The sequence below is a fragment of the Mobula hypostoma genome, chromosome 5 (assembly GCF_963921235.1).
Source record: "Mobula hypostoma chromosome 5, sMobHyp1.1, whole genome shotgun sequence".
Lineage (NCBI taxonomy): Eukaryota > Metazoa > Chordata > Chondrichthyes > Myliobatiformes > Myliobatidae > Mobula > Mobula hypostoma.
This window is the reverse complement of record NC_086101.1, coordinates 32,832,165-32,859,548: the sequence shown is the minus strand read 5'-3', so window position 1 is coordinate 32,859,548 and position 27,384 is coordinate 32,832,165. Positions and strand designations below refer to the sequence as shown.

The following is a 27,384-nucleotide window of genomic DNA, read 5'->3' as shown; positions in this document are numbered from 1 at the left end:
GCATGGGACAGCATCTGCTCAAATCAAGGTTTCTTTAATTGGAACATCACCACGTTCCTGTTCGGCTGAACACCAAATCATATCAACCCTAGACATATATTGTTTACAAAAGGTGGCCTTCTCTCCGCTGAGTCACGTGGCTGTCAGCAGAGCCTGAGCCTGAGCCTGCTAACCAGCCGACTTTGCTTACAAGCCCGTTGAGGGGCTGTATTTGTATCGGCTTCGTCCGGAGATTTCTTGAATGCTTGTGACTGCTGCTTTAAAATTCATTAAGCAGCTTGTCAACTTGTGTTTTCAAGTCTGTGTTGAAACTAGTGTTGGGGAAAAAGGACTAAGGTACTTTATTATGGATGCCTCACAGATTAAATGGGGTGGAGGTCCAAATTCCCCATGATGTTATACAGAGTGCTGAGTTCTGTAAAAGTTTTGAGGAAAGTTACGCTGATTGAACAGCGTTTTGACCAATCAGCTATTAAGGAGGCCACGTTAATCCAGACTAGCAGTGACGTGACTGAAACTGTGCTGCCTGATAGGTTGGGAGACCCAGGAGAGGTGGAACCATGGGCAGTCCCTGCTGAGGCCGGAGCTGATTCCAGCCATGATCAATCTGTCCTGCTGAAGGGTCTCGGCCTGAAACGTCGACTGTATTCTTTTCCATAGATGCTGGCTGGCCTGAAGAATTCCTCCAGCATTTTGTGTGTGTTGTCTCAAAGCACTTCAACACCGCGGATGTGAGTGCTACTAGACGATTATTATTAAGGCAGCTCTTCTTGGACACTTAGTTGCCCTCTTGAAGCAAATGGGAACTCTCGACTCTAGCAGAGATTGAAAATGTGTTTGAACACCCCCACCAGTTGGTTGGCACAAGTTCTCAGATACTTACCGGGTACCCCATCAGGCCTGCTGCCTCGGAGGGCAAACCCTCCTGGCATTGGCTTCCGAGACAGAGATCACAGGGTCACTGGGTGCTACAGGGATCCTCGTAGGTGTAGTTTTATTCCCCCTTTCAAAGCGAACATAAAAGTCTTTGAGCTCATCTGGGAGTGAAGCATCATTGCCATTCACGATGTTGAGTTTTGCTCTGTAGGAAGTAATGGCCTGCAAACCCTGCCAGAGCTGAAGTGCATCCAACATAACTTCCAATCTTGCTCGGAATTGTTTCTTAGCCCACTGCAAGTCACACATGTTTCTCTTGTAGACCTGGGTCATCAGACTTAAGTGCCACAGATCAAGCCCTCAGCAGACTATGAATCTCCTGGTTTATCCAGGCTTTTGATTTGGTTGTGTGCAGTATGTTCTCGGAGGCACACACTCATCAACACAGGTTTTAGTGAAGTCGGGACATCGGGGCGTATTCATTCAGGCTCAAAGAAGAATCCCTGAATACAGTTCAGTCCACCAATTCAAAGTAGTCTCAAGTGCCCTTGTGCCTCCCTTGTCCATACCGTCCTGGTCCTCACTACTGGTACCGTTGTCTTCAGTCTTTGCCTATACTCAGGGAGTAGAAATCAGCCAGGTGATCAGTCTTTCCAAAGTGTGGGTGTAGGGTAGCACGCTAAGCGCTCGATGGCGTTGTAACAGTGGTCCAATGTATTGGTTCCTCTGGTACTACAAGTGATTTGTTGATAATAATTATTTAGAGACTTTTTCAAGCTGGGCTGGTTAAAATCCCTCAAAATAATGGTAAAGGTAACAGGATGTGCTGTTTCATGCCTGTTGATTACATTGTTCTGATCATCAAGAGCCTGTTTTACATTGGCCTGAAGAGGGATGTACCTCGATCCAAGATGATTGCTGAAATCTCCCATGGCAGGTAGAATAACCACACTTAAATCACAAGGTGTTACAGGTCTTGTGAAGAGGACTGTCAATGACTAAATGAGTTGAATGAACTAAACTGATTAACTGAAACAAAAATGGGTGTGGAAGGAATCAAACTTGGTGAAGGACAAGCAAACTAAAAGGTGAGGGTATGGTAGATGTGACAGTTTAACCTTCAAATCATTTCTTACACCATAGCAAGAGTGAGCATTGCAACATGACACAATGTGGTTATCCTGTGTCAGCAAGGTCTCTCCAAAGCAGAAATTTCATAGCACACAAGAGTTTCAAGATGTGCTGTCCAGGCTCTTCTGAAGAAGCACAAAGAAACGGGCAAGGTTGAGGACCAGAAACGCAGTGCTCGGCCACAAAAACTGAGTGCAGTAGACGAGAGATGCATCAAAGTGAAGTCCCTTCTAAATTGGAAGAAGTCCAGCACTGCTATCAGCTCTGAGCTCACGGAAACCACTGGAACTCAAGTACACCCTTTTACAGCCTACAAAAAGGCTTGTCCAGAAGTGGTCTTCATGGAAGAGTTGCTGCCAAAAAGCCATTCCTCCCAAGTGAAATAAAGCCAAGAGACTCATCTACAGAGAGACAGAGAGAGAAAGGCAAGCGAGACAAAGGTTGCAGAAGAACAGTGGGAAGTACTCAGAGATACATGGCACAGCCTACCAGCTGATTTTCTTATGCATTTGCACGATGGTGTACCTAAGCAAATTGATGCAGCTTTCAGGGTAACAGATGGTCATACCAAATTTTGATTATTTTTTTAAAAAAACTGTTTACTGCTTTTTATAGAAAACTTTTTGGAATTTAAGAAATTTTTCATTATTTTTGAAAGCATCTTCACTTTACAGAGCAACACACAAAATGCTGGAGGAACTCAGCAGGCCAGGCAGCATCTATGGAAAAAAAGTACAGTTGATGTTTCAGGCCGAGACCCTTAGCAGGGATCACAGACGGGGAGCAACGAGAGGGGGTTTCACTGAACTCCCATCAAAGGGTAGGCATCCCTGGAAGAGACTTTGCAGTGTAGTAATCAGAACACAAGCAAGAGAGAATCTGCAGATGCTGATAATCCAAGCAGCACACACTAAATGCTGGAGGAACTCAGGAGGCCAGGCAGCATCTATGGAAAAAAAGTACAATGTCTTGGCCCGAAACGTTGACCATACTTCCCCCCCCCACCCCCCGCCGCCACCCCCAGATGCTGGCGTATAAGGCATTGTTCTCCAGGTGGGAAAGAATGGAGTGGAGGCCTCATCAGATTCAAGATTCAAAATTGTTTAATGTCCAAATATCCGGACCTGCCTCTCATTTTTTTGCACTACCTTACTTCCCATTTTTCTATTTTCTATTTATAATTTACAATATAAATTTTTAATATTTACTAATTTTAACTATTTTTAATATTTATAATCCAGGGTGTATGAAGTGCAGAATCAAATATCGCTGTGATGATTGTACGTTCTAGTACCAATTGTCTGGCGACAATAAAGTATAAAGTATTTATACTTATTAGGATTTTGATTGTGTTCTATATCTTATTGTGTTTTGTTTTGTGCTGCATCTGACCCAGAGTAACAATTATTTCATCCTGCTTTAGACTTGTGTACTGGAAATGACATTAAACAATTTTGAATCTTGAATCTGATGAGGCCTCCCCTCCATTCTTTCCCACCTGGAAAACAATGCCTTATACGCCAGGATGTTGTTCATCAACTTCAGTTTGGCATTTAATATGATCATCCCTCAGAGGCTGGTGGTAAACTGTCCTCATTTGGACTCGAAGCCCCTCTCTGTAACTGCATCTTACACTTTTTGACAGAAAGACCCCAGTAAGTCTGAGTTGGCAGCAACATCTCAAGCTCCATCATGCTGAGTACTGGTACCCTCCCCCACTGAGCTGTGTGCTCAGCCCACTGCTAGTTCACGACTGCAATGCCAGATCCAGTTCAAAGCGCATCATCAAGTTTGCTGAAGATACAACAGTGGTTGGCCTCATTAGCAAAAGTAATGAGTGGGGAGGTGAAGAGGTTTATCAAATGGTGTGAGAACAAACTGAGTCTCAAAATGGACAAGATAAAAGTGATGATTGTGGACATCAGGAAGACGTAGGTCGACCACTCCTCATCAGGCATCAATAGCTCTGCCATGGAGAGAGTGAAGAGCACCAAGTTCCTTAGTGCACGTGTAATGGACGATCTAACTTGGACCCAAAACAGCCCCCTCCCTAGTCAAGAAGGTGCACTAGCGACTATGCTTTCTGAGGAGATTGAGATGCTTTCTAACAACGTTCTACAAGAGCACCATCGAGAGTATCCTGTCTGGCTGCATCATTGTGTGGTATAGAAGCTGCAAAACATCAGACCGCAAGACCCTACAGAGTATAGTAAAAACACCTAGAGGATCATGGGGGTCTTTCTCCCTCTACTTGTGACATTTACTGGGAGTGTTGCATACGAAGGGCCCAAATTATTGAGGATCCCTCCCACCCATCCCACAATCTCTTTGACCCACTACTGTCAGGAAGGAGTTACAGGAGCATCAGGACTAGCACTTCCAAATGAGTAACTGCTTATTCCCTCAGGCTGTGAGAGTAATGAATATACTGTCACCGCTGGGGTCTCATCACTAGAACAGCAAGTTGTTAACTGGTTACTGTCATGTTTAACTGTTTTGTGCACTACGTGCAATTTGAATTACATTTTATTAACTTATTTAAGATAATATTTTGTTTAATGTGCTGTGTGTGATACATGTTATTCGGGTGCACTGTGGTCCAGAGGAACATTGTCTTGTTTGGTTGCATATATGTACAGTCAGATGACGATAAATTTGAATGTGAATGTGAGTAAAATCTATCATTTCCTTGCTGTGCAAAGAACATTGGAACTTGTTAAGCATGCTCTCTGCAACCAAACCAGTGATTTGTTGAGGTACAATTAGCCTCCACACATTTGTCCTCTATGCCAATAGTAAAGCAGGAAAGTGGCCTGAGACACACTGTAGAATCTGTACTGACGGAGTGAACAGTAGAGCAAGCTTGAGCGGACAGGTAGCCTATTCTTATTTTTCATTACACTTATTATTCGGTGAGATTATTGATAACACACAAGATTTTCATGTGTCATCCAAATTGCCAGTACATCTTAACACAATTCTTTTGAAATTAAAAAGTTAAAAGCAACATGATCTAGTCCTGAAATGTTTTCATTATTCAATTCTGAGGGATGGATAAGCATTTGGAGGAACGAAGTCTTACATTCCAGTAAGCAGTTAGTCTAACAAACTTACTTCCAAAAAGAATGAAGCTACAAGAGAATGACATTTGTATTGGAAAGCATCTGTAAGCTTCTGAAAGATCTGGAAGAAATGTAGCACAAAATTACCTCAGCAACACTGGGGCATAAATTCAATTCAATTTAATTGTCATTTAACCATAGACAAATACCCATGAATACAGCCAAACAGGACAGCATTACTCCGGGGCTAAGGTCCAAAATACAGTACCAAGAGTCACACAAAGCACATACAAGATACGTGCAGGTATGTGTAAGTTATCAGTAAAACAGTCACGCAAAAGAATGGTCCAGACCCTGAGCCCATGAATGCCCCAGAAATTTGCAGTCTACCATTATACAGCTTGACTTCTGCCGTGGGAACACTGAGGGGCAGTACCAACTCCACCCTGAACCCCTGCCATCCTGCCCCCTATGTGAAGCAAACTGGCTTTGACACCTCTCCCCTGGCGGCTGTAAACAGGCCACACTGCCGATTAAGGCCTCGTCCTTGCTATGACTAAGGCCAAGCAGCTCCCCTGCCAATAAACTAGTGAATCAGACTTGCAACATTCCACATCTACAGTGTCTAAAAGGGTCTTAAGATCTTTTTAATTACATTAAATCTTGCAGCCTCCCTCCTGGTGGCTGTAAATAGGTAACACCGTAGCTTGACACCCTGAGTCCTTGAATACCGCAGAAATCTGCAGTTGACCAAAATACAGCTCACCTTCTCTTGAGTGAACACTCGGGGCACAGCACCGACTCCAGCCTCCCCCCTGTGCCACATCGCACCCAGCGAGCTCACCAGCTTTGACACCTCTCCCCCTGGCAGCTGTAAACAGGCCACATCGCAGCTTACAGCCTCGTTCCTCACAACCAGCAAGACCATGCAGCTCCCCACCGCCCTCCAATAAACCAGTGAATCAGACTCGCAGCATTAGCAATGTCCAAAAGGGTCTTGCGATGACAAGAAAAGTAACAAAGATGGTCACTCGCTATCAGTCTGCATGCCTCCTTCGTGCACTAACTCCTCCGAAGCCTCCCTGACACAAGAGGCATATGATCTACACAAGGTCCAGCCCCTGCAGCTCTTTCTCCACCCAAGACCTGCAGTACTTTAAGTTCTTAATGTCTAGCAGGATCTTGCAATCATAAAAAAAATATAAAGTTTTAATAACAGGAACTTCAAATATATAAGGTGAAAGGTGAAACATGACTGAGTGCTTAAACAATGAAAAAATTTGACCCGGTACAGATGGAGAAAAATTGGTAAAAATTCCAAACAAAAGTATGTAACCATAAAATTGGAGGCAGGTCTCTTCAAAGAGATGATGCCAGAAAGCACCTGTACACATAACCAATTGTAGAACTTGATAACCTCTCCCAACAAAACCACGATAATTCAGAATCAATTGAAAATAAAAGGCCTTAATACATGGTCTCAACCTGAAATGCCAGGAATCCCTCCCCCACCTCACCCTCTCCCCCAAAGTTACTGCTCAACCCACAAATATCTTTCAGGAGTTAAATTCTCCATATTGCAGCATCTACAGACTCCTGTCTTCATTGAAGATGGATACCGATGTGAGACAAGACACAAACAAGACCAAAATAAATAGAATAGGATTAGAATCTTCTGTTGGGCACATCCCACCGCTGTCACCAAATGTGAGGGCATGATGAAGCAGACATCAGGAGGTGCTTTAAATGGATCTTTAATAACTCAATAGTAAAGGTACTATTCCCATGTCATTTCTGAGGAGGGAGAAAACTATTTTATACAGACGTCAGGCATTGTTCTCTGCGCCTGGATTGGAACCCGGGGTCTCTGGGCATAACTGCCCATAAAGCCAACACCACAAGGCATTTCAGTCTACAGGCCAAACCATTTGACGTGTACAGGGATGCAGCAAATTCATGACATTAGTTCAAACTATGTTGGCCCTTATTTTACACTGCTTAAATAGTCTTCCATAAATAATTCAAATTCAATATGTAATCCCTTAAAATAGCCCACAAACTCATCTGGAATTAACATTTGAGATAGACTTCCTCCTTACACAACCCGCTAAATCCAAAGATCCTACATTAGCCATAATTCATAGTTTAACTGTAAAGGATGTTCGGGGAAGTTCACGCATCCTCTAAGTTACGGCTCACTGACTCATTCTGCAGCCACGGATCCTGAGAGAAAACAAGTGAGGAAGACAGAGTTGTATTTAGAAAATATACTTAAAATTTTAAATAAGTAAATATTGATGTTATACCCACGATGTTATAACCCTTTTTTTCTGGTGTACACGTCTATTTCTACGTTAGATTAATGGACAGGCTTGCTCTTCAACTTTAGAACACACAGTGCTCGAAAAGGGACAACAACTCAGCCATGTTGTGACAAAATAGATAATTTCAGTGAAACAGTCATAACAGATAAATTAGCACACTTGAATGTTAAATGTTTGCTGCAGCCTACAAACATTGGACATGATTTACAAGGTAGTCTTCAGCAGTTTTCCCAACCTGCGTTTTTAAACTGATGTGTGGGGGGGCTTAAGCAAATGTTGCATCCCCACCACTCTCCACACCCTGTCTATTAGAAAACTTTAGGAATAGAAACCATCACAACTTGTGTGCAGCCCCCAAATTGATGTTCCAAACATCACTGTTGAAGAACCCACTAAATATTGCATGTAGCCTAAAAGAGATACCTCTTTCTGTAGCCTAGCATTATTGCCCTATCCTCGTATTTATTCATTGTCAGATTGGCTCTTGAGCACAAGCAAATCCACAGAGGGATTTAATACTAAAACAAACTGAACTCATTCACAAATTAAACCATAAGAACCCTTTGCAGATATTTCTTTCATTTATAGCCCATTAGGTTTATTTTACACAATGAAAGAATTGAAACTATTTACTATGTAATTCTAAAAAAAGAGTTTAATCATGTGATGTCATTTTTGAAATGAATTCAACTATGTCAGTCTATGTTGCAACATGAAAACAAGTTAAGTGAATCGCCATTAAAAAAGTTTGTTCCTGAACAATTTTTTTTAAAGCAGTTTAAAACATTTTGTTATTTGTAAAATAAAATGTGGTATTTGATCTATAAATGATACTTTCTGTTTTGACTGCAAAGTTCAAATAAAGCTGCAATTAAAGCTAAAAAAATGCAAATTGCAACAAACTTCAGTTTAATTCACAAACAAAACATTCATCGATTATAAATAAATTACATTGTGACGTGGAATACAATTCTTGCTCTCGAGATTTAATATTTGTCAGTGACAGGTGATTAATTGTCTCGCTCCTCAGTGATACAATGCATCACTGGCAACCAACATAGATATCATGATCAACAGGGCAGCAAGAGCAGAAACCCATGGTAGATGTAACTGTAGCCCTCATTATAATGAGTAGAAATGTCTCTGGATAACAGCTTACATTGCTGAGCTGCGCTTGCCCCTGGCACTGCCCAGTGAAGTGTGCAGCCGAGGATCCCTTGCTTTATAATGCTCGTTGAAGTCCAGCCTGAAGTTCAGGAAACGGAGACTTTCATCAGGACTTTTTGTCAATAATACCAGGAATTGTTGGACAATATCCTAAAGAGAGGAAATGAAGATTAATTACATTAAATCTTGCAGCACAAGACATTCTCAATTAGTAGGAACTAACTACATTTAAGCAAATTAGCTTTAAACATACTCTTAGTTAAACTGAACGACAAAAACCTGGAAGATGCTAGGAAGGATGAATGTGTACATGGACAGCTCTGCACTGATCAAAATATCATACATCCTATGAAGCCTTGTGTAATTAGATTGAAAAAGTATAAGATAAAAATACCATTGCTACATGCCTAACACTCCACCCCTGTTCTCATTTTGGAAAGTCATTTTATGAATCAGAGCTGTTTCAAGCAAACCTCCATCATTCCCATCTCCAGGAAAAGTAACGGGTCCTGTATCTACAACTACCGACAAACAGCTGCGTCATCGACCCTAACTAAGTACTCTGGGAGCTTGGTAATAGCCCACATCGGTCAATCTAAAGCTCCTACCATTTGCATACCTCCAAGAGGACCACAACCTTGTCATGGTTTGAGTGCCTCAATGACCTGGAGAGCTATGTTGGCTGGAGTCAGGGCATTATGCTCTGGCTCTTGGTAGAGTCACCCATGCCAAACAGGTCAAAGGGTAGAGAGCAGTCTAAGAGTGGTCTACTGATCCTCCAGATTTGGGGATTCAGCTCAGGGCCAGCAACCTTGACTGGTAAAACAAAGTTGTTACAGAAACAGCAATGAAGAATCCTTTTATATCTGAGCGCGATGGTATTCCTGAGTCTCCGCCCAAGACTTGCCTGACTGACAGCATTAAAAACTGAGGAACCTACCGACACAAGGAAGGAGCCCTGAACATTGCCAGAGATGGAAGACCTTCATTGCTGCCCTGAACGCCAGTGACGCAACAGGCAGTAATGATAATAATGACAATTTGCATATAGGCAAAATAGGTCTTTGGAAAACACCATCTCCCTTGCACTGCATTAGCTCTGGATCACCTTGACAATTAGAATACATATGTCAGGATGTTATTCATTGGTTACAGTACAGCCATCAACACAGTAACACCTAACAAGCTCATTTCTCAGTACAGCCATCAACACAATAACACCTAACAAGCTCATTTCTGAACTACTGGTGCCTTAGGGCTCCCACCTGCTTTTAGATTTTTGGATCAGCCCAAGACTTGCATGACTGACAGTATTAGTCAGTTAGAATTTGTCATAACATTTCATCTATCCTGATGCCTAACAATGGTGCTTTTTGGGTTGTGTGCCCAGTCACCGGCTCTGCTCCCTGTATACCCATGACTGTGTGACCAAATACAGCCCAACTCAATCCACTAATTAGATGACAACAGTAGAGGAAAGAGATTGCGAACGTTGTGTCCTGGTGTCAAAACAACAACATAATCCCCAGCATTAGCAAGACAAAAGAACTGGTTGACCCAAGGAAATTGGGATAGACAGTGAGGATGGTCAACAGAACCTAATCTTCATCAAGACAGAGGTAGCTGACACCTTCAAGTTCCATTTCAACTGCAATCTCCCCATGTCCCGCTATACTGATGTGGTGATCGAGAAAGCACACCGGCATATGTACTGCCTTAGACATCTGAGAAGACTCAGCTTTGTTCACAAGGATTCTCTTAAACTTTTACAGATGCACTATACAAAGTATCCTAACAAGTTGTACCTCAGTCCCTGATGGCCAGACTCAAGTACAGCTTCAGCTCTTTCACGTCCCCTTCCCAGGATTGCTACCACATTCTCAAATCCTCAATTCTTCCTTTTCCACACAGTCACTTTATCTTTTCTTTATACACTACTGCAGTGTGCATTACACCTTTGAACCATTCTGCTGTCTGCACTTGTCATATTTACTGGTGTATCCATTATTGTATACTGCTTGCACTGTGAGCTTCGAGAAGATGAATTGGTCCCTATTGTGTATGACAAGTAATTAATCTGAATCTGAAAAACGTAGATGCCAGAACTCAAATAAAACAGAAAATATTGGGGACAGGCAACAAGTCAGGCAATACAGCGAGAGAAGAAACAACAGAGCCAGGAGATGTAGAACGTGGCTGGAGATAGAAAATCATGGAATTGCAGCACATAAACAAGCTCTTTTGGCCAACCTCGTCTATGCTGACTGTGAAGCCTATCTATGCTAACCCATTTAATTGGTAATTGGCTTATTGCTGTAACCTGTACCGAGAACTCCTGATGAGCCATGACCTGCACAAGAGCCCTCGAGCCATGAATCACCATGGAGGCCACATGTCAGTGCCTTTGTAAACCTATGATCTGCAACACAGTTACAACTTAATACTTGGCAGAACAATCATATCTTGATGAAAGCTCACTGATCTGAAACATTTTCCTCCCCCTTACTAAATTAATAAGTTGGGATATAATCCAGTCAAAACCAAACGCAAGGGAAACATGAGAAAAGGCCTTGCATAAATTGTTGATCATGAACAGAGCACAAAAACAGATGCAGATTTCCAATAAAGCGTTAAAGAATTAAGAGAGTAAATTGATAATTCTTTTTCATTAAATTTCCATTCAGGATGGAAGGAGATCATCTATTCTTCACTTTATCTCGAATATCCATTGTTGCACAGTTGAAAATTCGTGATCTCAATGTGTTATTAAGACTTGAGCAGAGGTACACTGCTCTATTCATGTACTCCCAATGCATACCATAATTGTAGAGTGGAATTACTTACCTGGTAAAAATGTGAGCATACACGTATCTGAGAACACATCTTCGGAATTAACTGCTGGAATTCATTAATTCTCTTATTTTCTGCCTCTTCTTCAGCTGCTGTCGTTCCCCACTTTCCCTACATGGAGGAGTAAAAGTAATTCAGTGTTTTCCAGGATATGACTAGATTGTGGAATTGTGTGGGGAACAAAACTGATAGTTATATTCCATCCACCAAGAATACAAATGCCGTGCATTGGAAGAACATAACTGCAACTCTCCCTCTAGGTACCACTTGGCGGTTCAGAAAACCAACTGAATATTTTTTTCCTATAATTGCTTGGTGTAACTTTTCCATCACTCACTTCATCCATTACTCCACCACTCCCAGCCATCAGCATGACTTCCAATCCCAATCCCTTCACCGTGAATCATTTTCTCCACAGCACAGAAGCAGGCCTTCAGCCCAGCTCGTCCATGCTGACCAAAATGTCCACATGAACTAGACCCATTTGCCTGCATTTGGCCCATATCCCTTTAAACCTTTCTCATCCATGTACCTAATCAACTAGTGTTTTAACTTTGCAGTTGTACTCACCACCATACCTCCTCTGGCAGCTCATTTCACACCACCACTCCCTGTGTGAAATATTCGCCCTCAGTTTCCCTTTAAATTTTTGTTCTGTCACGCTTAACCTGTTTTGGACTCTCCTACCCAGGATAAAGTATTGTGCCCACCCTTATCTATGTCCCTCATGAGTTTATTCACACTCCGGAGGAAACCGTCTCAGCCTATCCATTCTCTGTTTGAACTCAGGATCTCCAGTCCCAATAACATCCATGTGGATATTTATTGTACACTTCTCAGCTTAATGACACCCTTCCTATAGCTAGGCGACCAGAATTGCACATAGTGCGATCTCACCGACGTCTTGTACAGAACATTTTCTTTTTCCTTAAATGGAAAATCCTGCAAAAAGCAGTGGACACAGCCCAGTCAATCACAGGTAAAGTCCTCCCCACCATTGAGTACATTTATACAGAACACTGTCGCAGGAGAGTACCATCCATCATCAGGGATCTCCACCACCCACGTCAATCTCTCTTCTCATTGCTGTCATCAGGAAGAAGGTATAGGAGCTTCAGGACCCACACCAGCAGGTTCAGGAACAATTATTACCCTTCAACCATCAGTCTCTTGAACCAGATGGGATAACTTCACTTGTCCCATCACTGAACCATTCCCACAATCTATGGAGTTACTTTCAAGGACTCTTCATCTCATGATCTCGATTTTTTATTCTTTTGAATTTGCACAGTTTCTTGTCTTTTGCTGACTAGTTGTCCACCTGTTGGGTGTGGTCTTTCAGTGATTCTATTATGGTTGTTGGATTTACTGAGTGTGCCTGCAAGAAAATTAATCTCAGGATTGTATATGATGATATATATGTACAGGTACTATGATAATAAATTTACTTTGAACTCTGTGCAAATGGAACACAACATCTTAACTCTTGTGTTCAGTGCCCTGATCGATGACGGCAAGCATCCCAAGCATTGTCTTCATTGTTCTGTTTATCCATGTCATCACTTTCAGGGAATTGTGTTCTTGTACCCCTAGGTCTCTTATTCTACACTTCGCAGGGACCTGCCACTTATTGTGTATGCCCTTCTGTGATTTAACTTAGCAAAATGTAAATCTTTGCACTTGTCATGGCTAAATTCAATCTGCCATTCCTTGACCCCTTTTCCCAGTCATACTGTAATCTTAGATACCTTCTTCACTGTCCACTATACCACCAGTTATGGCATCATCTGAAATCTTACTAATTGTGCCAATCAGGCCTCTGAAAAAACCACCTGCAACTACTATCCTCTGATTCCTACTACCAAGATAAGTTTGTATCCAGTTGATTGGCTCACCTGGATTCCATGTCATCTAACTTGCCAGCCCAGCTTACCATGCAGGACTTTGTCAAAGACCTTGCTAAAGTCCATGCAGCCAACATCTACCACCTTGTCCACAGTAATCCCTTTGGTCATCACTTGAAAAACGCAATCAAATTCATGAGACATGATTTCCAATGCACAAAGCCACCCTGACTATTCCCTAATCAGTCCTTGCTTTTCCAAATTTCTCTCAGAGTCCCCTCCATTACGTTTCTTACCACTGATGTTGGGGTCACTATACTGTAGTTCTCTGGTTTGTCCTTGTAGCCCTTCTTATATAAAGGCAATCAATTTGGCCACCCTCCAGTATTTGGGTACATCACCCATGGCAAATCTCTGCCAGGTCCCAGCAATTTCTTCCCTAACCTTCCACAATGTCCTAGGATTCTCTTGATGTGCTCCGTGGATTTATCCACCATGATGCACTTTAAAAATTACTAGCACCTCCCTTTTGCAATGTGGATGCTTCAGGATATCACTGTTCTCTTCCCTGAATTCTCTAGCCCACCTGCCTTTCTCTAGAGTAAATACAGATGAGACATATTCATTCAAGGCCACATTCATTTCACATGCCCCCATATACAAGACGATTACAGTGAACCTTAAAGGGACCTGTAAACTCCTAGTTAACCTTTTAATTTTAATACAGTTAGAGAATTTCTTCAGATTATCCCATATCTAACTCACAACCTCCTGTTGCCCTCTTAATTTCCTGCTTCAATGTCTGCCAACATCCCTTAAGACCACAAATGGTTCACAAGACATCTGCTTAAACTTGACATACTTCCTTCTGTTTTCCTGTTCAGCACTTCAATCCCTTATGTAAAAAGATCCCCCAATTCTGCCAAAGATCAAGTACTAAGTATATTTATTACCAAAGTACATATATGTCACCAAACACAACCCTGAGATTCACTTTCTTGTGGGCAGATTCAATAAATCCGTAACAGAATCAATGGAAAACTGCACCACCTTGTGTGTTCAACCAGTGTGCAAAATAAAACAGACTGAAAATACAAAAAGAAAAATAATAATAATAACAATAAATAAATAAGCAATAAATATCGAGAACACAAATCCTTAGGTTGTGGGAGCATTTCAATATTGGGCAAGCTAAGTCAGGGTGAAGTTATGCCCTTTGGTTCAAGGGTCTGATGATTATGGGGTAATGACTGTTCCTAAACGGTTTTTGGCATTTTCACTCTTGTGGGGGTGGGTTGATGCTACTGTCACTGCTCTTTTCTGCAAGTGAGTGGGTTGGGGATCGTTATTGTCGCTGTTTTTTCTGTGGATGGGGATTGTTACTGTCGATATTTTTTCTGTGGGGGGTAGTTGATGCTATTGTCGTTGTTTTTAATTCCCGAGGGGGGGAGCGGATTTTGGGGTCTGCCGGGCGGCAGGGGGAGTTGATGGCTTTTCTTTCAACTCCATGGTCCTTCTGTATATCATGGCTACCTGGAGAAGACAAATATCAGTTCATTATAGGTGCATACTTTGAGAATGAAATGATCCTTTGAACTTGGTGGTGTGAGCCCTGAGGCTCCTGTACCTTCTTGCTGATAGCAACAATGAAAAGAAAGCATGTTCAGGGTGGTGGGAATCCCTGATTATGGATGCTGCTTTTCCTGCGACAACATTTCCTGTAGATGTGCTCGATGGAGAGGAGAGCTTTACCCGTGATGGACTGGACCATATACACAACTGTTTGTAGAGTTTTCCGTTCTGCCTTTAACTCTACCAGGAACATGATGGCCCTAAACTCTTCCTATTTCACTTTTAAAAACCTTCCTACTTGCTAGGTATCCCTTTAACTGCAAACAGCCTCTCCCACCACCAGCCAAATCTTCATCTTCCTCTTCCCACTGCTTTTGGCAGGGACCACTCTACCCCGAGTCCTTGGTTTGCTCCTCCCTCTTCCTCCCCAGGCACTTTCACCTGCAACCACAGGATTGTAACACCTGTCCTTACACCTCTTCTCTTACCACCATCCAGAACGCTCAACAGTTCTTCCAAGTGAGGGGGAGATTCACATGGACCTCCTCCAACCTTGTTTATTGCATTTTGTGCTCTTAGTGTGGGTTCTTCTGCATTGGTGTGACCAAATGCAGAGTAGTGACTGCTTTGCTGAACACCTGGGCTCTGTCCACTATGGCTATCTGAAGTCCTTGTTGGTTAGCCATTTTAATTCTCCTCCCCACAAACTTGTCTGTCCTTAGCCTTCTCTATTGGCCGGGTATGGCTAAATTCAAACTAGAGGAACAACACCTCATTTTCACCCTGGGTAGTCCACAACTCAATGTCATGAATGTCAAATTTGCCAATTCCAGGTAACCTGCTCCTGCTGTCCCCATCTCTCTCCTCCCAATCTGCTGGTTCTATCTCTACTCAATGCAGCCCCTGAACAACCCCCCCCCCCATGAACCAGTTTTGTTCCCCTCCTCCACCATCTACTTTCATATCAGCCACACACATCTTCCACTGGCTCCCCCACCCCCACAATTCTCATCTGCCCAGTCCACCCCTTCCTTATATGATTCCATGTCTCTCCTACCTCTGTTAGTTTCCATCATCTGCAGCCCTTTGCAGCCTCCATCCATTACCTCCCAGCATCTGTTGCTATTTCTACGGCTCTCTCTCCCATCCATTTATCACCTTTCCTCACCTCTATCCACCTATTCTTTTTCAGCTCTTGCTCCACCCCTTGCCCAACCTCTCTATACTGGCTATGTACCCTCTATCTTTCGGACCAGATGAAGGGTCTCAGCCCTTGCCCATTTCCCTCCACAGATGCTGAGTTCCTCTAGCAGTTTGTTTTTCTCCCCTCTCTCTCTCTCCCCCAAATCAAGCTTTACCTTCAAAGTTATCCTCACGCTAATGTACGATTTTATCCAGTGGACCAATCCTATCATTTTTTCATAACTATCTAAAAACTAACAAAATTATGATCAGTGGTCTCAAAATGTTCCCCAACTGACACATTAGTCACTTACCCTGTCTCATTTTCCAGCAGAAGGTTCAAGCATTGCCTGTCTCGTGGGGCTACCTATACAGAGCTTGGGAAAAATTTCCTGGACATACTGAACAGATCTGTCCCATTCAACTTCTGAGCATTAGGGCAATCTCAGTCTCAGCTGGAAAGTTAAAATCACCTACTGTTACACCCATATTATTCTTACAACTATCTGCAATCTCCCTACATATTTGCTCCTCTTCTCTGCATGACTGTTGGGATCTACAGAATAATACCAAAGTCATCACAATTTTTTTATCTGTATATTTTTGCAGGATGATCCCCGAGTAACATCCTCTCATTTCTCCTAACAACCTGTTGAAAACTGTCAGCATTTTTCCATTTTTGTGCCCCCTTTGAAGATTTGGCACCAGGTTGCCATCCCCAAAATGGACTGCCAGGAAAAGCATTTCTGTTGCTCCCCAATTTACAAAGCTATTTTAATTCTGTACAGGGAGACATCTTGAAAATTGAAGCTCGTTTTTAAAGATCAAATGTTTATCTAATCTCCAAGACCAACACAAATTTATCACATCTGCAGTGACGTAACTAGCAGTCACTTCTTCCAATAGTATCTTCTGACAAGCTGTTGTACAGCTTGCTTAATGCACAAAAGTGATTTGGTAAGAATTAATTTATTAAAATAACAGTGGTTATAATGTACATAGCCAAAATGCTTTGCATACAATGAAAAATCCATTTCACTTGTACCATTACAGCATCACTTTTGTACACATCAATATACCACCAGTTGTAATGGAATGAGAGAATCAATAAATAATTTTGAGAGAGTTGGCAAAAAGAGCTGTGTTGATCTAACCCTGGAAGCAGATCAAAGCAATAACATTCCCGGATCTGTGACAAATCCCCTGCCTCAGCTTCTTCAACTGAAACCTTACTCTTATGTTCCTACTTAGGAAAGACAAAAAATGTGTATCCCGAAGTAGACTATTTCTGCTTGAGGCTCAGTGGTGGATTTAACCAGCTTGAACTTTGTAACATATGTGGGGATAAATACAGACTTTAAATGGGGGCCTCATCTGCAATTGTAATTCCAACGATGGCAGTCTGGATCAGGGTTCATTACACTCCAGAGAGAACAGCATAAAATCCAAGATAAAACACTGCATCGGCAGAAGAATATATCTAAAGATACACTGTGCTCCCAGAAGGACACTAGGGAGTGAGAAATGCTGCACTGTCAAAAGGACAGCGCTGGAGGGAGGGAGGAATGGGTACTGCACTGTGGAAGTGGCATCTCTCACTCTGCAGTTTCAGTTGGATGTAAAAGATTCCACAGTCATAATTCAACCAGGAGGAGAATTGCCCTTCTGCACTGAGAGCATTATTAAATTTTTATTCAGCATTGTTAAAAAAAAGATAATCTAGCAATTATTCTTCTGCACAAAGACTTTTGCCTTGTACAATTTTAGTTCTCGTCTTTGTGCAGGTTACAACAGTGAATACACTCCTCTGGTTGTAAAGTTAAGAGAGTATAGTGAAGTGGAGGCTTTGCAGCTGAAATTGCAGCTCCAGCATCACCATCTCAAAGCATAACCTACTGTACTGGCAAGCTAGATCTGGCATACTAGATCGACTGGAAATAACAGCCTCAGTGATATACAACAAAGAGTTCATCTTGTGAGCCATGACCGTCTAACACACGAGTTGCTGTTTTTATCACTTACTGACCGAGTTAGAATGACTAGAAAGACCTAGTTGCCAGACAGGGTTAATAGCAGATGGCATGAGCTGCAGCACAAGGGAGATACTTACTGACATTATCCTCACTAATCTATCCCTTGCAAATACTGGAGCAATATCTAAGTGATTAACCTCACATTATTCTTGGAGACAGTTCCATCTTTATACAAAAGGCATTGTGTGGTGTCACCATTCTGTCAACCGAGACAGTTTCAGAAAAGATCTCACAGCTCTAAGCTGTTCACTAGGAGGTACCTTGAACTTTTAATAAAAGCAGTATCACTGCATTCCTCCACAATCCAGGTCTAGCACTTTCCTCACTCCACTGGAAAAAGGCCAAGATGTTCTCTATTGCCTTTCCAACATCATATTTAGCAGAGCACAGTTTCAGTGCAGTCGCCCAAATTCTTTCAAAGCAATGAAACAGACTGCAAATTACTGAACGTGGGGATCTGAGACTCCTTCAGCCTGATATTGAGAAGCTGATATCACTGCACCAAGCCCATGAAGCAGTGAATAGTTGAGTAACTAATGCATGCTCTAAAATTGTTAATAAAATTTGTTTCACTGTAATTAGTTTTATTTGTAGCTTTAATAGATTTGAATATTTTTTGCAATTATTTGTCACTGTTCTAAGTTTGCAGTTCCTATTTTATTTCACTGTGCATTGTAAATCAAAATTGTTTATAGTTTTTATGTGATGGCCGGAAAGAGAGAGTGGTCACTGGAGATGTGGTTTGGGAGCCAAAAAAACTTTGGGAACCACTGCTCTGAACAAACTATTCCAATCACTAGACAGATCTGCTTTAAAGAGTGGAAAATTATCCAGGTATATACAGTTCACAAAAAAGTCCAAATCTTGCTGAATTACTGCCCTATTGGTCTCCATCATCAGCACATTGGATAGTATCAATCATTAAGTTTCAAACAATATTTACTCAATAATAAACTGTTCACTGGTACTCAATGTGGTCTCTAGTAGGACGGCTGATTCCAAACCTCATTACAATCTTAGTTACAACATGAACATAAAACTGAATTGCAGAGGAGAGGCAAGAACCACTGTCCTTGACACTAAAACTCAATATAACTAGCTGGTACAGCGATCGCCTTCTTCCTAAATTTGGACTTTGCAGTTCCTGCTGGTGGTTGTAGAATGTACAGTCCTAGCACAACTTTTCACATAATTAGGTATTTTTTGCTGCATGAGGCATCTATCTTGGCAACATTGAGGTTTGGTCTAAAATGTGGTCAGACTTTAATCATCTCAAAAAGAGAGTCCAATCATCTAATAGCTGTTACTACATCTCCCAACATTATCTAGAAAACCAGAATTTTAACTGCAAGTCATATAATACCATGGCCACAAGATTAGATGCTTGGCATTCTGCAGCGAGCAATTTGCCTTCTAACTCTCCAAAGCCTAGAAGAATAATACTGGGAGATTTTAATTGTCAAAAACAGTAAAACTAATATCTGCCACCCAACCATTCAGAAACCCCAAAGGGTTGTTATCAGCTCAGCAGGTAATGCTTGCCACATATCTTTACAACTCTCTAGACTCCCAGTTCCTCTGCTCCCTTCCAACTAACTGGGACCCAGTTCTAGTGATAATACTCTCATTGCAGTAACTACAGCAGTTGAAGCTCATCACTGCCGCCTTCAGGAATCGTATAGATGGAGATAAAATGCCATTCTTGTCAAAGGTGCTAACATCAGGAAAGTAATTTACAATTAATTTGTTGGGTACCCTGATATGAAAAAAGTGTTAGAAAACTGCAGTTTATAGAACCTACTCCAACTGCTTCTATCACTGTTAATAGATGCAGCTTTACCCATACCTCCTGCTGTTATAGATCCTAACCCATGATACAGCATTTCAGCAACACATCTATCATACCTCAGCCTGTCTTTCCTTCTTCAATTCTGCATACCGCAGACGATGATGTAATTCCTCAAGGGCCGAACGATACATGGACTCTTGCGCACTCTGAAACTCCAAGATTCGATCAAACAGTGCTCGAAGCTGTGTTAACAGTTCCTTGAACAGAAACGATCAACCATTAGGAAAAGGTTCAATATATTTCCATTGACAGCTAAGCAATGCTGTTGTCAGCCACAATGTACTTGAGAGATTAAACCTGGGAATGACTTTGGGCCTGTTTTGACTGGGAATGACTTTGGGTTTGTGGATTCCGTTCGACTTTTTGACCCTGAGTCGAAGTTCTTCAAGCCAACCCTTGCTGCGTATATGGCTATTGCAGGGTCTTCCAGTTACTGCATAGTGCAACTACAGCACATCACCTGCCCTGCCATCTGCTCCGATTAACTAATGTCTTATTTATTAGTTTAATTAGTGTTTATTAGATTTCACCACTGTGAATGGGCAGAACTTGCTGCATTGATTATAAGCATTTGTTCAACCAGAACATACAGGAGAAAATAAAGGCGAAATCACACACTTATTCACCTGCACCCCCGTCTTGTGACTTCACAATGTAGATACTCACAATCAGAAAGAGACTGTGAGCATTGTTTCACCATTAGATTGAAACTATCCAAGCTGATTAAATGGGCCCTTCTTCGTGCTTTCTCGTGTCACTTGCCCTCCGTCTGCAAGAATCATCAGCAACATCACAGCACTAATGTAGAAGACTATCTTCAGCTTGGACTTGTTAGTTTCTGGATCACGTAACCCTTGCTGATACACAAAAGCAATGGAAATGTTCAGGGTGTCATTCTACTCATTGTATCTATGATGGCCAAAATGGACTCTATAGATCTCAAACTGGTTCTTTCTTCAAGTGCTCACCCTGGCACCTTTTTGCGTTTTGGTACTGTAGACGGTGCAAAATGAAACATTTCTTTCTGCGTCCCCAAGGCCTCCCATAATTTTCTGCCCTGAATGAAGTCTCCTAACAAGCTCCTTTGGCTTCTGGCTGGGCATTTCAAAGTGCTTCACAAGATTAGCTTGAGTGGACCACCAAAAACTCATTCAGCCAAAACCTGAGCACACTGCTTCTAGACAAGCCTGCCAAATGTTCTGAGCGTACCAATGGAGGGATGAAACAACTGGACCTCATTTTCATCAACCTACAAACTGCAGATTTGTTTGTCCATGATGCCAAATTTTCTGAGCATACCAACGGAGGGATGAAACAACTGGGCCTCAATTTCATCAACCTACAAACTGCAGATTTGTTTGTCCATGCTGCCAAATGTTCTGAGAGTACCAACAGAGGGATGAAAAAAATGGACCTCGTTTTCATCAGCCTACAAACTGAAGATTCATCTTTCCATGACAGGGTTGGTAGAAGTGATAACAAAATGGTCTTAAGACTATCTGATCTTCACACTGAGCACATCGTGCTGAGTATGATGTAGAGTATCCAAAATGGCGTCAACCAGCAACAGACCTGGGAATCAACAATGTGCTGCAGGTCATTAGCAGTAGAGCTGCATTACAGACAGTCTAGTATCCCAAGATCTGTAAACTCCCACTCTTCCAATACAATCAAGCCACGGACACAACATGCATCAATTCAGGAGTGTAGACAGGCTTGCCAGGAGGAACCACAGACTAGTGAAGCCACATAAAAGGATTGCACATGGCTAAAGAATGCAAGTGATCATGTCAGATCAAAGATGTAACATTGATATGACTGAATACAGTCATGTTTAATTCAGATCAACAATTATACAGCAAACTGTGGGAAGAGGGGAGTGAATGCTGGGGAATGAAACAAACTTCCTTTCTAACAGTAACTGAACCCAGAAAGTGAAGCAAAACAAGTGGATAATCTACCTCAGGTTATCACCATGGAAGTCTAAAGCCATTTATTCACTCCAAAAGATATCAAAGCTCTGGGATCCAACATCAGTGCTAGAGACACTCTCCAGAATTTCTGTCAGTTCCAATCTGGAGCAGATTCAATGGGCTGAATGCCTAATTCTGCTCTTACGTCTTATGATCTAATTTCTCACATAGTGTATAAAGCCACAACACTGACGTCAACCTAACAACTTGAAAGTTACTCATGTATGTCCTGTCCACCAAAAAAACCAGACAAAATCAGTTTATCAATGATTATCAGGTCTGAGCATGCAAAAGAGCTGGATGTCAGTGGCAACTTGTGAACAGCTGCTATTTACACTACAAAAACCCGAGCAAAATTTAAATCAAGTGGGATATTTATTGCCATCTGGGGTCACATCTGGCACGAAGAGTTCAGAAAGACGAGAGATAATCTCAATAAAATGTACAGAATTCTTAAGGGGTTGACAGATGGACAAGGATTTGAGTTTCCTCTAGCCAGGTTGTCTAGAATCAGGGATCACAAAGAGGGGAGTGGAAATTCAGGACAGCAATAGAACTTTCTTCACTCAGAGGTGTGAAGTGTCTTTGAAGTTCTCCATCTAAGGCTTTGAAGAGTCAATCAGAGATTCAAGATTAAAGGTTTAATAGGGATATTAAATTTATTAAATGGGATTGTGGAGAGAGGAGGTGGCAGATCAGGTATAATCTTAATGAATGCTGGAACATGTAGGAAGAGCTCAGCGGCTTATTTCTGTTTCTCACTCTTATGCCCTTATAAGGCAGGTAGTTGTGCTTGTTGTCAATTATTTGATTCACTGGCCTTTGTTGTTTCCGAAATGCTCTTTTTTGTACTCTGCTCATCACATTAGAAAAGGGGAAGGATAAATAACAATTACACAATGCTCAGCTCCATTTATTCTTACACATCATTCTTGCTTGCAAAACATGAACAGTTTTCATATATAGAGTGATAAGTGGCGAGTAACAACCAACATTTATAACAAAAGTTGGTTGTTAACATTAAATACTTAACACTTGCTAATCACCAACCAAGAAGAGAGCATCTAACCACCTCTTCATGACATTCAACAGTACTACCCTCACCAAGTGCCCCAAAGTCAACATCCAGGGTACAATCCTTGAGCAGGAATTTGGTAAGCTAGTTAGAAAATAGTCTCCTGCAGTATCATCTCCCCATTCACAAACAAGACATGTGTTATGAATGTGATGACATATTTTCTACTTGCCTAGTTGAATGCAGGTTCAGCAACACTTGAGAAGCTCAAGACTACTCTCTTTCCACCACTGCATAGTACAGATACACACATAACACCTACAGAATGCACTACAGCAACTCACCAAGACCTTTTCAGCAAAATTTCCCAACTCTCTATGTAGTTGACAAAGGCCACAGGAATACCTCTTATATTTTTCCCTCCAATTTACCAACTATCCTTATGCAAGTAAGCTTCAGTGAAATGGGCCAATGTCCTAGAACTCCCTTCCCAACAGAACTGAGGGAGGTCTATCATCAAACTATCAGAGGTGGCTTACGACACAGGTCCTGTGGGCAAAGATGTTAGTCTTGCTAGTGAAAATATACATCCTGTAAATGGATGAGGAAAATAAGTATAGAACTGGGCCCTTCTTAATTGGGACCATTCCTCTGAGCAAGAAAAATCTACATTCCTTAATACCCAGTTTCATCCATGCAGAGCAAGCTGATGTCACTTACTTCGGAGTTGCTGTCCAGCAGACATTGTGAGACTATTGTGTCAAGGAAAGTTTCGTGAGCAGCAGTGATGTGATCAAGATCCTGTGCCTGTTGCAACTTATTCCACAGCTCATCCCAGGAACATTCCAACACCTGCAGGACATCGATAACCTCAGTTATAACAAAATATTTCATTGACATTAAGCTCCTTGTGTGTGCTTCACAAGTGGATTATATAATAAAATCTGCCACTGAGCCCCGAAAGAAGATACAGATAACCAAAAGTTTAACCTCAGCTACATTTTAAAGGCAATCTTAAAGAAGAAAAGATTGATAAATATTAATTTACTGTCAGTAGGAAGCCCCTGACCTTCAAGTGCAGGGTGTAGAAGGCATAGGTTATCCAACAATTATAATCCAATTGACTCATTAGAGTATAAATTAATATTCAATTAAGATCTACTGATTTAAAAGTTTACCCCTATGGCAGTAATACAACAGTGTGGATGCCAACTGCCATAAAAACTCAAAGAAGAAGAAGAAGTTTACCCCTTTGTTTCCTCTTATAGTAAAATGAAAAACAGAAGCCTCTTGAAGCCACAATCCAACTAATTCTGTAAACACCCTCTGCCTCAACAGTAACGACAAAAACTAGGGACTAAATGCAGTCTACTTCCCCACTTTCAGTGAACAACCTCTGCTTATATTGTGACTGTTGTATTAAGCTGATCTCATTTGATACTGCATAAGAACCATGAAGCAGATGGTTTAATTTTGCTGCTGAACACTGGTGCCTCATCAATCAGTTAAAATCTTCACTGATGTGAGCTTTCAGCTTGGCAACAAACAGTGAATTTAAATTAGAAATGTTATTATCAAAGCTGCATTCCATAACATTTAACAAACCTGCCTCGCAGAACATAGAACAGTACAGCACAATACAGGCTCTTCAGCCCATGATGTTGTGCCGACCAATACAAACCTACTCTACGATGTCTACCCTTTCCTCCTGCTGTGTACATACATCTATTGATGCTTCTGGACACATCTTCAGTGATGTTCCTGGAATCATCGGGTGTTTCGGGTCTTTCAACATCATACAACCTCCTCCAGGTGACCCAGCCGGGGCTGATCAGACCTCAGCTTGTGTCCAGGTGGCTATGACTCCATGGCTCCCCTCTTTTGAGCCACAGCCATCTTGAGGCCTTCTCTGCCGCATCGGTGGTACTGCGGATGGCTCTCCTCTTCCTCTCTCCCTCGATGCCCAAAAACAGCCTATAACATTCCATTTTTCTTGTATCCATGTATCTATCTAAAGGTCTCTTAAATGTCCCTCTACCATCACCCCCAAATGTTCCAGACACTTGCCACTCTGTGTAAAAAAAAACCCTATCTGACATCTTGAACTTTAACTTAACCTTAAATTTCCCTCCACTTACCTTAAACACATGTCTTCTGCTACTGGCCTTTGCCATACCTGGGAAAAATTTCTCTGGATGTTCACTCTATCTATCATAATCTTACACACTTCATTCAAGTCGCCCCTCATACTCCTTCACTCCAAAGAGAAAAGCCCGAGCTAGCTGAACTTTTCCATATCAGACATGGTCTCTAATCCAGGCAGCATCCAGGTTAATGCCCATCTCTAAAGCTTCCACATCCTTCCTATGAGACAACTAGAACCGAACACAATACTCCAAGTGTGGTCTAACCAGAATATTACAGAGCTGCAACCTTACCTTACAGGTCTTAAAACCACCCCCCCCCCAACTAACGAAGGCAAGAAAACCATCTGCCTTTTTATCCAATTAACTTGTGTGGCAACTTTGAAGGATCTATGGACTTAGACCCAACTGTTCCTCCACACTGCTAAGAATCCCACCACTAACCTTCTACTCCATCTTCAAGTTCAATCTTCACACTTTTCTGGACTGAACTTCACCTGCACTTCTCCGCAAACTTCTGCATCCTGTCTCTATCCTGTTGTAACCTATTACACTATCTGTAACATTACCAACCTTTATGTCATCAGCACAATTACGAACCCACCCTTCCACTTTCTGATCTGTGTTATTTATAAAAGTCACAAAGACTAGGGGTCCCAGATCAGATCCCTGCAAAACACCACTGGTCACCATCTACTACCACCCTCTGGTGTCCCTTTCCAACACCTCCCTCCCCTTTCTTGATCTCTCTGTTTCCATCTCTGGAGACAGCTTATCCAATAATGTCTATTACAAACCCACTGAGTCTCTCAGCTACCTGGACTATACCTCTTCCCACCATGTTACTTGTAAAAATGCCATCCCCTTTTCTCAATTCCTCCATCTCCACTGCATCTGCTCTCAGGAGGAGGCTTTTCATTCCAGACCAAGATGTCCTCCGTATTCAAAGAAAGGGGCTTTCTTCAACACTGCCCTTAACTGCATTTCACGCATGTCTGCCCTCACCTCATCCTCCCGCCACCATACCAGGGATACGGTTCCTCTTGTCCTCACTACCACCCCACCAGCCTCCGCGTCCAGTACATAATTCTCCATAGCTTCCGACATCTCCAATGGGATCCCCCCACCCCCACATATTCTGCTTTCCACAGGGATCGCTCCCTACGCAACTCCCTCATTCTTTTATCCCTCCCCACTGATCTCACTCCTGGCACTTACCCTTGCTACACTTCCTCCATCACTACCATTCAGGGCCCCAAACAGTCCTTCCAGATGAGGTAACACTTGACCTGTGAATCTGTTGGGGGTCATCTATTGTATCCGGTGCTCCCAGAGTGGCCTCTTGCATATCGGTGAGATCTGCCATTGGAGACTGCTTTACCGAGCACCTACACTCTGTCCACCAGAAAAAGTGGGATCTCCCAGTGACAACCCACTTTAATTCTACTTCCCATTCTGACATGTTCATCCACAGCCTCCTCTACTGCTGTGATGAGGCCACACCTAGGTTGGAGGAGCAACAACTTATATCCCATCTGGGTAGCCTCCAAACTGATAGTATAAACATTATTTTCTTGAACTTCCATCCCTTCTCAATTCCCCATCCCTTTTCCCTCTCTCACCTTATCTCCATGCCTGTCCATCACTTCCCTCTGGTGCTCCTCCTCCTTTTTCTTTCTTCCATGGCCTTGCATCCTCTATTAGATTCCCCCTTCTCCAGACCCGTATATCTTTCATCAATCAACCCCAACTCTTTACTTCACCCACACCCCACCCCCACTCCAGTTTCACCTATCACCTTGTGTTTCTCCCTCCCTCCCCCCCACCCCCCCATCTCTGACTCTTCGTCTTTATTTCTCTAGTCCTGCTGAAAGATCTTGGTACAAAATATCGAATGTACTCTTTTCCATTAATGCTACCTGGCCTGCTGAGTTCCCCCAGCATTTTGCGTGTGTTAAAAGGTGTAAAGCATAATTAGAACAAATATAATACATTTGAAAATAACTTGACACGGCAACAGTTTTACAAGTGATTGCTGCTTATTGGGCATACCTCAAAAGTGATGTAATACTGCATCTGATGTACAAAGTGTACCATTTCTGATGCCAGAATGTGACACTGGTGAAGCACTCCTGATAGCTCTGAAGGAGATAGAAAAGTGGGTAAACGTCAGAACAGTGAAAAGTCAAAGAAACTTGATTTACAAAAGTGTAAAGATTGCAGTTTTCTTTGAGCTCTGAAACATAAATCATAACGTCAAAACTTGGAAGCCATATCCCCCTTCCCACCAGGTGGTTTCTGGTAATATTTCTGAAGATTCGACAAAGATGAACTCAGTTAAGATTCCAAATTACGTCTTGAG

The 27,384-nt window shown here is 42.1% G+C and overlaps 1 protein-coding gene across 1 annotated transcript in view; it reads right to left on the bottom strand.

Moving 5' to 3' along the window:
- Window positions 1–6,587: 6,587 nt before the first annotated feature.
- Window positions 6,588–27,384, bottom strand: part of tubgcp3 (tubulin gamma complex component 3) — a 140,257-nt gene continuing 119,460 nt past the window's right edge. Inside the window, exons 18-22 of the mRNA XM_063048317.1 lie at window positions 27,075–27,163; window positions 23,599–23,730; window positions 19,947–20,087; window positions 11,405–11,521; window positions 6,588–8,710 (exon numbers count right to left, since the gene is read on the bottom strand). Coding sequence (XP_062904387.1) covers window positions 8,549–8,710; window positions 11,405–11,521; window positions 19,947–20,087; window positions 23,599–23,730; window positions 27,075–27,163 — 641 coding nt within the window. The 3' untranslated portion in view covers window positions 6,588–8,548. The remainder of the gene's footprint in view (window positions 8,711–11,404; window positions 11,522–19,946; window positions 20,088–23,598; window positions 23,731–27,074; window positions 27,164–27,384) is intronic.